At 39.9% G+C, this 15,232-nt stretch overlaps 1 protein-coding gene across 1 annotated transcript in view; it reads left to right on the forward strand.

The window, feature by feature from the left end:
- The first annotated feature begins 1,418 nt into the window (after nucleotides 1–1,418).
- Nucleotides 1,419–15,232, forward strand: part of PLAA (phospholipase A2 activating protein) — a 39,098-nt gene continuing 25,284 nt past the window's right edge. The window contains exons 1-2 of the mRNA XM_059072965.2: nucleotides 1,419–1,745; nucleotides 8,298–8,491. Of these exons, the coding sequence (XP_058928948.1) occupies nucleotides 1,597–1,745; nucleotides 8,298–8,491 (343 nt within the window). The 5' untranslated portion in view covers nucleotides 1,419–1,596. The remainder of the gene's footprint in view (nucleotides 1,746–8,297; nucleotides 8,492–15,232) is intronic.

Here is a 15,232-nt window from a genome sequence, read left to right on the forward strand (position 1 = left end):
TCAAAAGTGCCCCTTCTTGCTTCTTAACCAGGAAGGACAAAAGTTAATCATTGGAGATTAACCAGGAAGGACAAAAGTTAATCATTGGAGACAACTTTAGACCTTTACCATCCTGGAGACTGCACCAGAACACCAGAAGAATCTACATAAAAACTTTACTAATTAGCCTTTAACTACTGTTAGTTTCCCATATAGTCGGCTTCCCATAATTTGCTGCCTCTAAAGATTTAAAAGTTCTTTTCTTTTATCGCTTGTGTAAAAACTTATTGTTCCTTTGTTAAGATGCTATATAAGCCCAATCTCTTGTCACCTCTTTGTTATTCATCTCTGAATTTCTCCCTTGTATATATGAGATACACGTTAAAACACCTGTTTTTCTCTTGTTACTCTGTCTTTTGCTACAGAGCCCCATCAGAAATCTTTTCTGCTAGAAGAGTAGAAAGAAAAAGAGATATTTCCTCTCCTACAACCTCTAACTGTCCATCTATTCCGTATGTTGTCTCACATAGAAGCTACTGACAGTGCTCCCTTAGTGTTTCCAGACGTTAAGTTAGACCCAGCATTTGCCATTTGTATAGAGATGTGACAGTTTGAGAGAAAATTTTAAATCTTTGAGTTAACACGTAAAATAAAACTTTTTTTTTTTTTTTTTTTTTTTTTTTCGGTACGCGGGCCTCTCACTGTTGTGGCCTCTCCCGTTGCGGAGCACAGGCTCCGGACGCGCAGGCTCAGCGGCCATGGCTCACGGGCCCAGCCGCTCCGCGGCATCTGGGATCCTCCCGGACCGGGGCACGAACCCGTGTCCCCTGCGTCGGCAGGCGGACTCTCAACCACTGCACCACCAGGGGAGCCCAAAACTTTTTTTTTTAAGTACCAGAAACCCGGTTTAGTAGTCACAGAATTCAAGGAAAGTGATTTGTTTCCACCTTGGCCCCAAGCTCTCTCGTTTTAATTTAAAAAAGCTTAGATTGAAAAAATAAATCTCGGGAAACTACGCAGAGAAGGTTTGGGGAAATCGGAGGCGTAAGCCTGCCCTCAACACTACACGCGACGCAAACTCACTCAGCCACAAAACAGCCCACAGCACAGCGGACTAAGATTTGAAATATCCGGATTGGCGCGCCTACGACTCACGCCCCGCTGGCGCGTGGCATTGTGGGATTTGTAGTCCGGCCCACATCCGGCATCACAATAAAAAGCTCAGCCGGGGCTCAGCGAGGACGCTGGCTCGGAAAGGACCGGGATTCGGGTGCCCACTCCGAGGGGGCGGACGGTGGTATCTCTTTCTCCGCTGGCGGTCCAGCGCGTATGAGGGAATCGAGCCTCGGTTCCTCAACGGCCTCAGCAGTCGGGACGCACACATTCTGCGTCATGGCGGGCTAAGGCCGATGATGAATTCCGGTGTGCACGTCAGGGTTGCTGTGTCACTCGGCCCGCTGGCCGCGCCCCTTCCTGGCCGCCCTTCCGCACCGGCCTTCGGGCTCTTCCGGTCCCGACGCCTCTCACCTTCAGGCCCTCTCCCGCTGCACGCCTGGCCTCCGCGACGGGCTGATCTCGCGCGGTGCCCGGGCACCGCGCGCCGGACCTACTAGGGCCATGGCGAGCGGCGCCGCCAGGTACCGGCTGAGCTGCTCGCTCCCGGGCCACGAGTTGGACGTGCGGGGCCTGGTATGCTGCCTCTATCCACCGGGGGCTTTTGTGTCCGTGTCCCGAGACCGCACCACCCGCCTCTGGGTCCCAGACAGGTGAGCGCTGCGAGTCCCGCTGTTACTCGGCTGTGCTGCAAGCATCCTTCGGCGTCTGGGAAGAGAGTGACCCTTCCCTGCCCTATTCTTCCCTCTTGTTCTCTTCCCGGCCTTTCCGACGGTCCACGCTCTCTCCCAGTTCTTAGAGCACTGGCAGTCTGGGCACGCAGTGTAAGAAACTAGTGAGGTTTACGTGGAGAGAGCACCGGGTTGGGGGAACAGAGACCTACTTTCTTGTCCGAACTTGACCACTAAACGACTGAGTGACCTTGGACGAACTTATTTTTTGTGGCTTCAGTTTGTGGACGATGATTTCCTGTTTCTTTTCGATTTGTAAAACTTTTGACGCCAGATGCACCCTCCTTAATGAGGCCGTGTGAAAGCATCTGGCATGTGTAATTGAAGTAAGTCCTCTTCTTTCCCTGGAATTTGTTCTGTAGTCTTCCCTCAAATTTGAGAATTAAGGTTCTCAAAAATTGCATTGCAAAAAGTTGCCTTGGCCCCTCTCGACGTTGTCCAACTCAGACATTCTTAGTCTGGGGTTATGTGATGGACTTGGGCGGAGGGGATGAAACCCCTCAAATGTTTTCTGGATGTGGGGGAGTGTATTTTCTTGAGGAGAGAAAGCCCATTGCCTTCAAAAGATTTTCAGAGAGATTAATCAAAAAAATATTAGGAAACAAGGTTAAGCTCCAGTCCAAATCAAGTTCAAGGGTTTAGTCCTGATTTAGTTGTAACAGGAAATTTAAGACCTGGAAGACAGATTTCAGTTCAGATAAGGAAAAACTGAGGTAAGTTACTTCAAGTAGTAACTCTCCCATCAGAGGTTTCACTCATTGAAACCACATGTTTTCATCCATAAATTCAGATGATAACTGTTTATTGAGTGCCTCCTATTTGTTTGCGGTCCTGAAGAAGAATAAAAGGACAGACAAGTTTCTGTGTTTATAGATCTTGCCTACAGTCTAGGAGGGAAGATGGATGAAAAAACAACCAAATAAATAACTACACATTGGCATGTGTACTATGAAGAAAACAAATAAAGATATAAGATATAGAATTGAGTGGAGAGCGATGTTAAAGAAAGAAGCCTCTCTGAGGAAGGTGTTTTTGGTATTTGTTTTCTTAAATGATACTGAGTTTGAGCTGGTCAAGGGAGTGAGGAACCAGAAGGGTTGAATTGGAAGAGCACTGTAGACTGTAGGAAGAGCAAACACAGTGGCCCTGGATTGAGAAGGAGGAAGTTCCCGTTGTGCAGGAGGGAGTGAACTGTGAGGTGAGGGCAGGTCTTAGAGGCTAGTGGGAGCCAGATCCTGCCCTGGGAAGAGGGCTGAGGAAAGAAGTTAGTAGGTGGAAGCCTTCAGAGTTCAAGAAGAGGACAACATTATTTGATTTACCTGTGGAGAAGTTTCTGCTAGCTTCAGCTGGAGAATGAATCGCAAAGGGATAAATGTGGAAGGAGACCTGTTTAGAGGCTTTTGCAGTAGTGCAGCCAAAATGCGACGGACTAAACTAGGGATATTGTAGAGGAACTCCTATATTGAATTAGATAAGATCTTCTCTAATGCTTAAGATTCTGTGATATTCCAAACCACTTGGTAACACTGATACATAACTTCTGTGTATTTGAGTACAAATTACTGATTATGCTTGTACCTTTAAAATTTTGTTCAGTAGAAGCACATGCCCAGTAGGATATGAACATTGCAGTAAAGAGTAGCTAAAGGATGCTTGTTGTAATAGTTGAATTCTGTTGAACAGCTAAATCCTCAAACTTTTACATTGTAGGACTGTGTTAGGTTGACAGGAGCTTATCACTGGATCACAGGAACTTGGCAGACTTTGAGCTGCAATGACCCTCTCTTTGAAAACTGGTTCTTTTCACTTAGTTCATGTTGTCTTTCGGTTTTGTTTTTTAGAATTCATGTGGTATTCAATTAACACTGATTGAGAGCCTGCATTGTACCAGGCACAGGGTTCCATAGTGAGTGATTGGTGAGATAAGGTTGTTTTCCTCTCATTTCCAAGTGCTGTGGTAGAGCATCTCATAGTCACTCTTTGGCATCCTAACTAGTGTCTCAACCGTACCTTTAATGTGATAAAAAGTGTCCTCAAGGCTGACATCCTGACAATTTCTATTTATTTCATGGTATATTAATACTAATAATTCAGTATATTACTACTGAAGTGCAGTAAAAGATTTGGAGCCAAGTAGTAAACATTTTTATTTTCTCATGTACATTGTTGATAGGGCTCTGAATTGGGGTGGATAATGTAGGGATGGACTGGTAATGATGGAGGGATTTAATTTAGTTTCAAGGAGGCAAAGTAGTTCTATTCTAGGGTGGACTAAACCAGATATTTCATCTTCCACAAGAGCCCCCTGAAAACCCAGAAAGCCTCCGGGTCTTCTGAAGGCGCTTCAGAATGGAGGTGCCATTTTTTTGTTGTACATTGAACTGAACCAGTCAACATGCCATTGTTGCAGACTGCTTCAAGCCTCTAGAAGCCCACCTCACAGTAAACTGGATTTCCCAAGTCAGTCACCAACGATTGCTTTGCCTTTTGAAAACTACCCATATTTGAAAGATGCCAACTTCAGATTCAACACCATGTGTTAAATTTTCCCTGACCATGCCAAGGCTGGAGTGACTTCTCCCTCATGTAAGCACTCAGCACCTTGGGTCCTTAGTCAAGTAGTTCTGCAGAGTTAAGAAATTAGAGCCATTCCCTTCCTACCCTCCAACCCACTATTCCCTTTTCTTGGAGGCCAAATTTTCATCTTTTAATGGCTTATGTTTGAATTTTGCTTCCGTATCTGTATATAAAGTGCTATACTGCTATTTCTTTTCATTTAAAATTTCTTTTAGTTTTCTGTTTTAGCATTTCCTGTTAGTTCTTATTATGGGATATGAAAATTTAGCTCTCATTTCTACCCTCTACCAACCCCCATCACATATGCATCCTTTTTATGTCCTGATCCTTATAACATAGTTTAATTTATTGTAGACTAAATCAGTGTTTTGTGATTGTACAGAGTCTGTCTACACCTGAGCTGTGGAATAAACTATGATAACTTTTCCTCAACAATTTTGTGATCTCCCTATAGCTAATAATTGTCCTATTTTTGGTTTTCATTTGCTTAATTTTCTATGTATTTATCACTAATTCAACTTCATTTTGTTTGCTAGTTGTCTAACTCTCAAGACCTCTAGACACATTGGATATATAACAGTTTCATTTTCTTGATGATGAAAACTTTCTGACCTGGTCTGTCTGCTTCTGGTGCACAGCTAATCCTGGGATCTCCCTTCACTGTCTTCTCGAGAACCCCTTTTTGGACCTCTTGTGTTGGATTTCTATTATCAATATCCTTTAACTTTCTTGGTTTTCTTCCTTGACACCTTATTGGAGCACATCCTCCAGGAGCTTCCTGAAATACAGTGCAGTGATAATAAATGTGTTAAGACCTTGCAATTCGAACATGATTTTAGCCTGCCTAGCTACTTGAGTAATAATTTAAATGTTTGTAGCATTGTAGTTTCCAAAGTTTCTTCAGAATTTTGAAGCCATTGCTCCACTCTATTCACTGTGTTAACAGTTGAGAAGTCTGAAGCCATTCTTATTCTTGACCTATTATTTTTTTCTCTCTGGGAGGTCTATATTCATTCATTTTTTTCACGTTCATTAAGTGTGGTCCCTTTTAATGTCGGTAAGTCATGTCCATAAGTTCTGGGGCTTTTTCTTAAATTCTTTGGTTTCATCTTATTTTCTCTGTCTTCTTTTCTGGAACTTTTTATTCATATATTGAATTTGTTTCTAAATTGGTTTTTAATTTCTCTATATAAATTTCTCTCTTTCTCTCTCTACTATACTTCCTCAGAAGTTGCCTTAACTTTTTGTGAAATTATGTTTTTGTTTCATGGTTGCAATATCTTATATCTAAGGATGGCAATGCTGATTTTTTTTAAAGTTATTTTCTCCTTAGTGGTCTGTTACCTCCAAATTGGTTATTTCCCCTCCCTGTTTGTTTTGGTCACTATTTTACCCCAAATGTCTGGTAATTCTTATTCTGTGCTTTCCATTAAGGGTGGAGAACTAAAAAACTCCTTGGAAGATCTGTGTATTGGTGGAGCTTCATGGCTGTGAGCTTCACTGTAGGGTTATCTGGCGGGACTGTTTCATAGGGCTGATCTCCTGCCTAGAGGATGATTGCCTGGCTTCTAGGTTTTGTCTTTGGTGGTCTTGGCCTTCATGGTGAGTGTACATGTTCCTCATACCCCAAGGCTCAACTGTGCCTTGTGTCTACCCCCAGCCAAAGACTTCCACCTTTTCTAAAGAAAAAACTTCAGACTTTTGCTGGGTACAAGAGGGGCAGTTGTCTGGCTGGAGTGTCTGTCTTTTTTTTTTTTCTTGATGCCTAAAGCATTTTTTCACTGATTCAAGAAGTACTTAATGATTACCATGTACAACATTGTGCTACAAACTTGGGAAGAACCAGGTCTGGATTCTGCCATTAAGAGCTTCACAGATCACTATGGTAGATACGCACAAGCATCCATCTGTACTGGGGAATGCTAAGGGACACATTTAGGTAGATTTAGTGGTTTATATAATATAGATTTTTAAACATGTCCTATCTTTTACATTTCTTTGGGCTTATTGATAAACTGGTTTCTAGGGCTTCCCTGGTGGCGCAGTGGTTAAGAATCCGCCTGCCAACGCAGGGGACATGGGTTCAAGCCCTGGTCCGGGAAGATCACACATGCCACGGAGCAACTAAGCCCTTGTGCCACAACGACTGAGCCTGCGCTCTAGAGCCTGCGAGCTGCAACTACTGAAGCCCGCATGCCTAGAGCCTGTGCTCTGCAACAAGAGAAGCCATCGCAATGAGAAAAAGGTGCACTGCAACAAAGAGTAGCCCCCGCTCGCCGCAACTAGAGAAAGCCCGTGCCCAGCAATGAAGACCCAACTCAACCAAACATAAATAAATAAATTTTTTAAAAAGTTTCTAAAGCCACACTTTTTAAAAAAACCACCAAAATAAAGTAAACAAGTTAAAAATAGCTACTACCAAATACCTTCCTTTGAAGATTTTTTGATATGAGTCTATGTCTGATTCCAAACGCTTCCAACTAGTCTTCCTAATTCTAGTTTTTTGTTCCCATTTCCTAGAGATACATAGTGCTGCTAATTCTTGAGCCTTCTACAGATTCATTGGTAAATTGGGCCTATGATGCCTGCTTAGAACTCACTTTTCTCAAGTATCCTAAGGCCCTTACTCCTTTTCTGTCAGCTTTCAGTATTCAGTTATATATATATATATTTTTTTCTTATTCTCTCTGGCCTTGTGGGTTTATGCCTTTCTTAAAATATACATAGATGGGGCTTCCCTGGTGGCGCAGTGGTTGAGAATCCGCCTGCCAATGCAGGGGACACGGGTTCGTGCCCCGGTCCAGGAAGATCCCACATGCTGCGGAGCGGCTGGGCCCGTGAGCCGTGGCCGCTGAGCCTGTGCGTCTGGAGCCTGTGCTCCGCAACGGGAGAGACCACAACAGTGAGAGGCCCGCGTACCACTTAAAAAAAAAAAAAAAAAAATATATATATATATATATATATATATATATATACACACACACATAGATGGATAGATAGATATAAAATATACATTATACATATTGTTGTAGTGGTGTTTGGGAAAGGAGTGAATATAGATGAGCATGTGTGCAGTCTTTATCTGGGAGTCTTCTCTTTTATGTACAGTTGTTTTATCTCCTTCAGCTAGATCACAAACTCCTTGATTTAGCTTGAATCAGGGATATAATTTTTTTTTTTTTTTGGATATAATTATTTTATCCCCCTCTACAGCTAACTTACTGCCTTCCACATATAGTATACCATAATCTGTTATTTGACTTGTTATGTAAGGGAGTGGTGCTAAGTGAAGGATGTGTATAACAAATTGGTAATCATTCTAATTCCTAGGCAGTTATTAATATGCTGTGTCCCTAGAGCAGTCATTTATATGTCCCTGTATTAGTTCCTTTAGTTTGCATATTGAAAGTGATTGATAGTCTAGCTATTTAGATACACACGCTATACTAATGAGTACTAAGTTAATGTTTCAGAGTGTGCAAATGTCCTCAATGTGTTTACGGCTTATTGATAGTAGATTCCATTATCCTTATTGCATGAATGTTTCACTTCACCAGGGATTTCTTATGGTAACAATCACTGATAAGTAGAAATGCAGATGGAAGAAAAAGAAAAACACTTATAATATTTGTCTCCTTTCCTTTCCTTCCTTGTTCTTTTTGTTAATTAACATACTCTTAACAGTGTAACACTAATTAAACTTCTCCTAATCTGATTAAGCCTCTGTAGTAGCTAAGACAAATTAGGTATTTAATATTTAATTTAAAACAATAGATTCTTAAAGTGGTATATAAAGTTCAATCTAGATACTAAAAGAAAATGAGTACTTTGACAACGTATGTCCTAGGCTAAGTCAGAGGACAAATGTATATCTTATTAATTATCATGTCTTTCCAGTCCTAACAGGGGCTTTACAGAAATGCACTGTATGAGTGGCCACTCCAATTTTGTCTCTTGTGTATGCATCATACCTTCAAGTGACATGTACCCTCATGGACTAATCGCCACTGGAGGAAATGACCACAATATTTGCATTTTCTCACTGGAGAGTCCAGCGCCACTTTATGTACTAAAAGGTCACAAAAATACTGGTGAGTATAATGCTTTGGTATTTTTCTGTTTGAATAAGTTTCATCCTTTTGAAGATAAAATTCTTATATCTGCTTTCCTTAGTTTTTTTTATTATTATTTTTTACCTATAGCTATGGCTTAATGAAAACCTTTTGGATCATCATTGTTCTGCAGATTCTCTGTTGCAGACTTATTGTCATCAGTAATGGTTGACATGATTATATATGTAAAAAGGAAGAGATTATGGTTTTACATACTTTGTAATTTTGGTTTTTCAGCTATCTTGTGCAAGATACTCATTTACTCAGGAAAACTAAGAGCACTTCTTTATCTTTGGGCTGTTATGTCTGTATTTATGCAGCAAATTGAAGCCCCAGAAGGAATGTATTTAGGGTTCTGGTATCATTATTTGAGAGTACTTAATACTTTTGAATAGCATTTTCTGTGATTTGTATTTCTGATTCTTTTATATTCCTGGATTTGTGTTTGCTTAACAGCTCTTTGTTATAAAATGATATGCTTAATCAGTGCAGTATGTATACTACTTTTTTTTAATGTATCTGGGATAGTTTGGGATATCTGTAAGCAAATAGTATGGCCCATAAGCACTCTAAACTTAATTTCTTTAAGGAGTTTGTAAAATGTTTTGTGTGTAGGTATGGGAAATCTTTAATACAGGGTGATAAAGATTTTTTTTAACTTTTTGAAGGAAATCTTCAAATATATACAAAAGTAGAGACATAGTATTTTATAATAAGTTATATATAAACAAACATAAAAGAGAATAGTGTAATGATCTTTTCTACTCATGTATTTACATAGCTTCAAGGATTATCAACACAAGGCCTATCTTGCTTCATTTTCTACTTCTCCCAAAATATTATTTTAAAGGAAATTTCCAATATACTATCTCATTTGTAAATACTTCAATGTATAGTGCTACAGTAGGGTTTGGCAAACTTTCTGTAAAGGGCCAGGTAGTAAATATTTTAGGCTATGCAGGCCATACAGTCAGTTTCACAACTGCTCAGCTCTGCCATTGTGTGCAAAAGCAGCCACTGACAATAGATAAATGAGTGCACATGTCTGTGTTTCAATAAACCTTTATTTATGGACACTGAAATTTGAATGTCATATAATTTTCACATGTCAGGAAGTACCTTTTTTTTTTTCTCTCAACCACTTGAAAATATAAAAACCATTCTTTGTGCACTGTACAAAAACAGATGGCCTACAGGCCACAGTTTTCTGACCCCTCAAAAAGATAAGGATTCTCTTTTTTAAATTAATTAATTAATTAATTTACTTTTGGCTGCGTTGGGTCTTCATTGCTGTGTGCGGGCTGTTTCTAGTTGTGGTGAGTGGGAGCTACTCTTTGTTGGGGTGCATGGGCTTCTCATTGTGGTGGCTTCTCTTGTTGCAGGCAACAAGCTCTAGGCACATGGGATTCAGTAGTTGTGGCACGCGGGCTCAGTAGTTGTGGCTTGCGGGTTCTAGAGCGCAGGCTCAGTAGTTGTTGCGCACAGGCTTAGTTGCTCCACGGTATGTGGGATCTTCCCAGACCACAGCTCGAACCCATGTTCCTTGCACTGGCAGGCGGATTCTTAACCACTGCACCACCAGGGAAGTCCCTCTCTCTTTTTAAAAAACAATATCATTATCACACCTAAAACAAAACCAAGCCTACTTTCTCATTACCAAATATTCAGTGAATGTTCAAATTTACCCAGTTGTCTCAAATGTTTCTTTTTACAGTTTTTTTGAATTGTGACCCAAACAAGGTCCACATGTCTTTCGATCTGTTGGTTTCTTTCTTTTTTAAAATCCCCTCTCTATTTGAAACCAACTTATTTTACCTATAGAATTCCTGTAATCTGAACTCCACTGGTTAAAGCCTCATTTCTCTAGCCTCATGTTCCTCAGTCCCGTAGTCTTGTAAGCTATTAGATCTAGAAGTTTGATCAGATTCAGATTCAAGTTTTGAGCAAGAATTGTATACTTTCTGTTGTAGCACAAGAGGAGGCATGTAATATTTCTTTTCATGATGTTAAGATTCATCTGTTCTTTATAAAATTCCCATCAGCCTTTGAAAATAAGTCTTTAACATCTGATGATCATTGCATAGATCCAACATTTCATTAAAATTTGCAAATTATACTCTAATGTTACCATTATTTCTGGGTTGAATAGCTAGCATTTTTCTGTAAAGAACTTTCCACACTTCTGTAAAGAACTTTCCAACTCTTTGGTTACCGTGTGAGACACACAGAGAAGACAGGATAAGTACTTTTCTTGCCCCTTCTCTCACCTCTTTTACTGGGTTTCAGAATGAGTTGATGCCCTAACATCTTTTTTTTTTTTTTTTGATTCTCAAATTGTCCCATATTTGATTGGAAACCTCTTTAAAAAATTGGCTCCTGTGGCCTCTTGATAAGACCTTCAGTAGTCTTCCTTGCTTTTGGCAGTACAGCATGTTCTAGACCTGAAATCAGCCATTTGGCCAAGAAGCCTTATGTTTTTCTTTTAGTGGGAGGTAGTATTTAGAAACCTCAATTTGAGTTGTAGTGGTGCTCGCCAGGATTTTTCTTTTAACTTAATTTTGTTTTGTAATTATATAAAACATACATAGTTGCAAAGAAAAAACTATTCAGCATGGTGCATTCAGAGAAATCTGGATTCTGTCTGTATTGCCTTCTCCTGCCATCCTTATAAGTAACTAATTGTTTTTATTAACTCTGTTCTTTCTGAAAAAAAAATGAGCAAGTATGTATGTGTATTTATGTTGCCCCTTTCTTAGATAGACGGTATCTTACTGCAGTTTTCTGCCCTGGCTACTTTTGCTTGATAATATTGTCCTAGGGATTACTTCATTGCAGTATATAGGAATCGTCATTCATTTTTACTATGGCCTTGTATTTCATTGTGTAGCTGTACTATAGCTGTTTTAACTTATTTAGCCAGTCCCCTATTGATGGATATCTAAGTTTCCAAATTTTTGCTAGTGCAAGTGGCTTTGTGCATATGTCATTTTGTTCTTTTGTGAGTATAACTTAGGTATGATATCTAATTCTGGATCAAGGGGTAAATGAATATTTAATTTTGTTATTGCCAAATCCCCAGATTAGGTGTTAAAACTTTTTTTGCACTTCCAGCAGCAGTGTATACGTCCCTGTTTTCCTTATCAACAAAGTATGTTGTCAGATTTTTAGATTGTTGCCAAAATAAGTAAAAAATGATATTTTAGTATGGGCCAGTTTTCATCTCTCATTATGGAGGGGTCATTTTTTTCATATACAGAGGGGCTGTTGGCATTTTTTTTTCCTGAGAACTATATTCTTGTCCATACAATGTGGGGTTATTGGCCATTTAAAAAGTCTGCCTGGTTTGTTTATACTTTATCATAAGGTCATCTTTTGTTATTTTGTTAAGTTACTTGATGGTTTGAGGCCAAATGTCATTTCTTCCTTCCTCCCTCCCTCCCTCCCTTCTTTCCTTTCTTTCTTTCTTTTTTAAATTGAAAACATACCACATTAGTGAGTAGGAGATAAAGAAATTAATGATTGACATCCTTATATCATGTCATTTTTTTGTTAGCTTTCTAGCTCAAATTTTATTTTCTAAATGGTAGAGTGGTACTGTGTTTTAGTCAATATATATATAACACTTTCCAGTTACAAGTTGCAGTTTTAGGTAATGGAGGAGGAAAGTGCCATCCCACACTTCAGGGCAAGTGCCAGGACCCAAAAAGAGAGAGCTACCACAGTTTGCCTCTGGTCACTAGTTATTCAGCTTGCTCTCTCTTCTGCAGGCAAAATATACCCACCTCTCTCAATGTCAGACAAGCCAGAAGTCCCATCCAGTTGCAGCATCAAGTTCAAAATTAAGAATTTCTGGATGATACATAGTATTCTAAACATCAGGGAAATGATGCTCAGGTGTTTCTACATCAGGTCCAGAAATAGTTCCTCTTAAATTTGGAGATCCGTGGACCAAAAAACACAAGTTATCTGTCACCCATTCACTCAATATACAACTGTGGAATATTGAGGGTAATCAGAGGAAGCACTCTCATTCAGAAAAGGGAACAATGCAAGACAGCAGTTTCTAATCTGTAGTCAACTGAAATTCAGATGGGTGGCTGTTTCAAGGACCCCCCTACTCTGAGAGTGATAGGTTTTTGTGATCAGTTCCCTCTGGTCTCCAAAAGGGGTTTCTCAATCCATTGTTCTTCATGGCTCTCCTTTAACCCTCTGGGATTCTTTTCTATTATTCTCCTTGGTCACATTGACCCTCCCTGGGGACTAACCAGCTTTTTCATCTTGCTTTCTGCCTGTGGGAGCTAGGTGCACAAGGGTCGTGTTAAGCCTTGAACAGTCACGGACATTTTTCGTTATTGGCAGCATAACTCTCTGAAAAACTTATGTTTTTTACCTGTTTGATTTCCAGTCAGATCTCTTTGTCAGTAGTCATACCTCAGCTGTAGTCTAGATTTGCTGTATTACTCCCCATCTCTCCTTTCTTTCCCTGTGTGCCTCTTCAGATTTAGCTACTGAAACCTTGTGCCTTTCAGACTTTAGTTGGAAAGCTGAACCTTCAGGTTCTTTTCCCTGAGTTATTTTCCCAGGTGAAAGCATTTATTTTCAGGACAACAACCGTAATTTTTCTTTGCTTTGAAAATGCTTTAAATCCATTTGGAAGTTTTGGCACTGTGCAAGATGGATGGCTATTTGTTCCTGTTGCATGGCTGGGTTTCAGTTGTCCTTTGCTGCTGAAAGGGCTTCTTGGGTTTACATTTTTCATTTGGGCTTGAGAAGCAATTGGCTCTTCCAACTCTGCAAATCCCTAAGTTTGGACTCTTCATTTCTGGCTGGTAACCAGCCAGTTCTTGATCTCATTCCATTCTTTTAGTACCTAGCCAAATGTGGCCAATAGTAAGCGACACCCATCACTGAAGTCCTGTTTTCCAACCTCTTTCTTTAGACTACAAGTTTGTCATGTCCTGAGTTATTGCCGGTAACAGCTTTACCAGATGTTCCTTACTACATGATAAGGAGCACCAGCCTTCTATTCTGTGATATTAGTCTCCTCATTACCTGCCTGTTAAGCCACTGCCATATATTTCATCTTTTTGCTTCAGCAGTGCCTCACTTTTGCTACTAATTCTGAATCAGTCAGGTAAGCTAGGTGACATTGTGGTAACAGACAACTCCAGAATCACAGTGGCTTAATGCAGTAAGTTTGCTTCTTATAGATCTAGTGCAGCAGGAGGCTCTGCTCCTTGTAATCACTCAGGGATCTGGATGATAGAAGATTCACTGCAACATGTGCTTTCACAGATATTGGAGTAGCGGGGAGGGAGCATGGCTTCATTGTGCACCTGTCCTTAAAGCTTCCACCTGGAAGTAACATTATTTCTGCTCATTTTTCAATGCCAGAACAAGTCATGTAGCATACCTAAAGCCAAAGGAACTGGGGAGTTCAGTCTTACCATTTGCTTAGAAGGTGAAGAGCAGAAAATATTTTATGAATATCACTAATGGCTACCACACACATTAAAATATTTATATGTTCCATGTGTTTCCTGGAAACTTCCTCTTGTAACCTTCTAGCCTTCTGTTGGATTGGTACTACCTGGGCTAATGTCATCCTGGATTTCCCTATTTCCTAGATCCCATGTTTTGTCATTCTTAACTTACTCTTTCATTTTAGTGTAATACAGCTGTTGCAGCTTCCTAAGAAAGCTGTGACATGGGGGTTACATATATTGTATTTGCATATTGGAAAACAGCTTTATTCTAGTCTTATTGAATATTTGATTTTTTGGCTAGACGTAGAATTCTGTGTTAAAACCATTTAACCTCAATTTTGAAGGCATTGCTCTATTGTCTTTTAGTGTATAACGTTATTTAGAAGTTTGATGCTATTTTGATTCCCCATCTTTTCTATGGGACACTTTTCTGGTCCCCTCCCAAACTTTTGGAGTCTTCTCTATTTCTAATGTTATAAAATTTCACAATGCATGTCTATCTCTGTTTTTCAAAGTGCCTTTCATTGGGCACTTTTGTGGGTTCATTCAATCTAGATATCATGACCTTCATTTTTACGAATCTTTCTGGTACTATTTCTATGTTCTTTCTTTGCCTCATCTTTCTCCTCCGCCTCCCCAGTTATCTCTTTCTGGAATCCCTGTTAGATGTTGGATATTCTGAAATTACTTTCTACCTTTCTTAATTATCCTTTCCCATTTTTCATATATTTGCCTTTTGGGTCTAATTCTCAGGAGACTTTTCTCCCCCTAGTTTTATTATTATTTTTTCAGTTTGGTTCTCCTATTTTTGGCATTTAATTTTCTTGTTCTCTCATTAGTTCTTTTTTTATATAAAATCTGTTTGCAAATAATATTGTATTGAAGATTTTTCTTCTGCTTCCTGAAATTGGATTTGTTTCTTATGGGTCCCCCAAACCCCTTCCCCCTTATTTTTCTGTTTCTTTGTTTTGGTTTTTCTCTTTCATGTAGGTGGGGCTTGATGATTGGTGGGCTTTGTTAGAGGGTGATCTGATGGTCTGACTTTTTAGATACAAACCCTCTTGAATGTCTGCATCTGGAGTTCTTTAACATTATTCAGTCCTCTAGAAAAGAGTCCTCCTGCCTCTTACTTAGGTGGAGTGGGATATATGCCTGGCTTCTTGTACTGTGGGAGCAAGGAGACTGTAGGTACCACATTTCAGGATGGAGACTTCCTTATTTCTTATTCCCCTTG

Source organism: Kogia breviceps, chromosome 8 (assembly GCF_026419965.1).
Source record: "Kogia breviceps isolate mKogBre1 chromosome 8, mKogBre1 haplotype 1, whole genome shotgun sequence".
Taxonomy (NCBI): Eukaryota; Metazoa; Chordata; class Mammalia; order Artiodactyla; family Physeteridae; genus Kogia; species Kogia breviceps.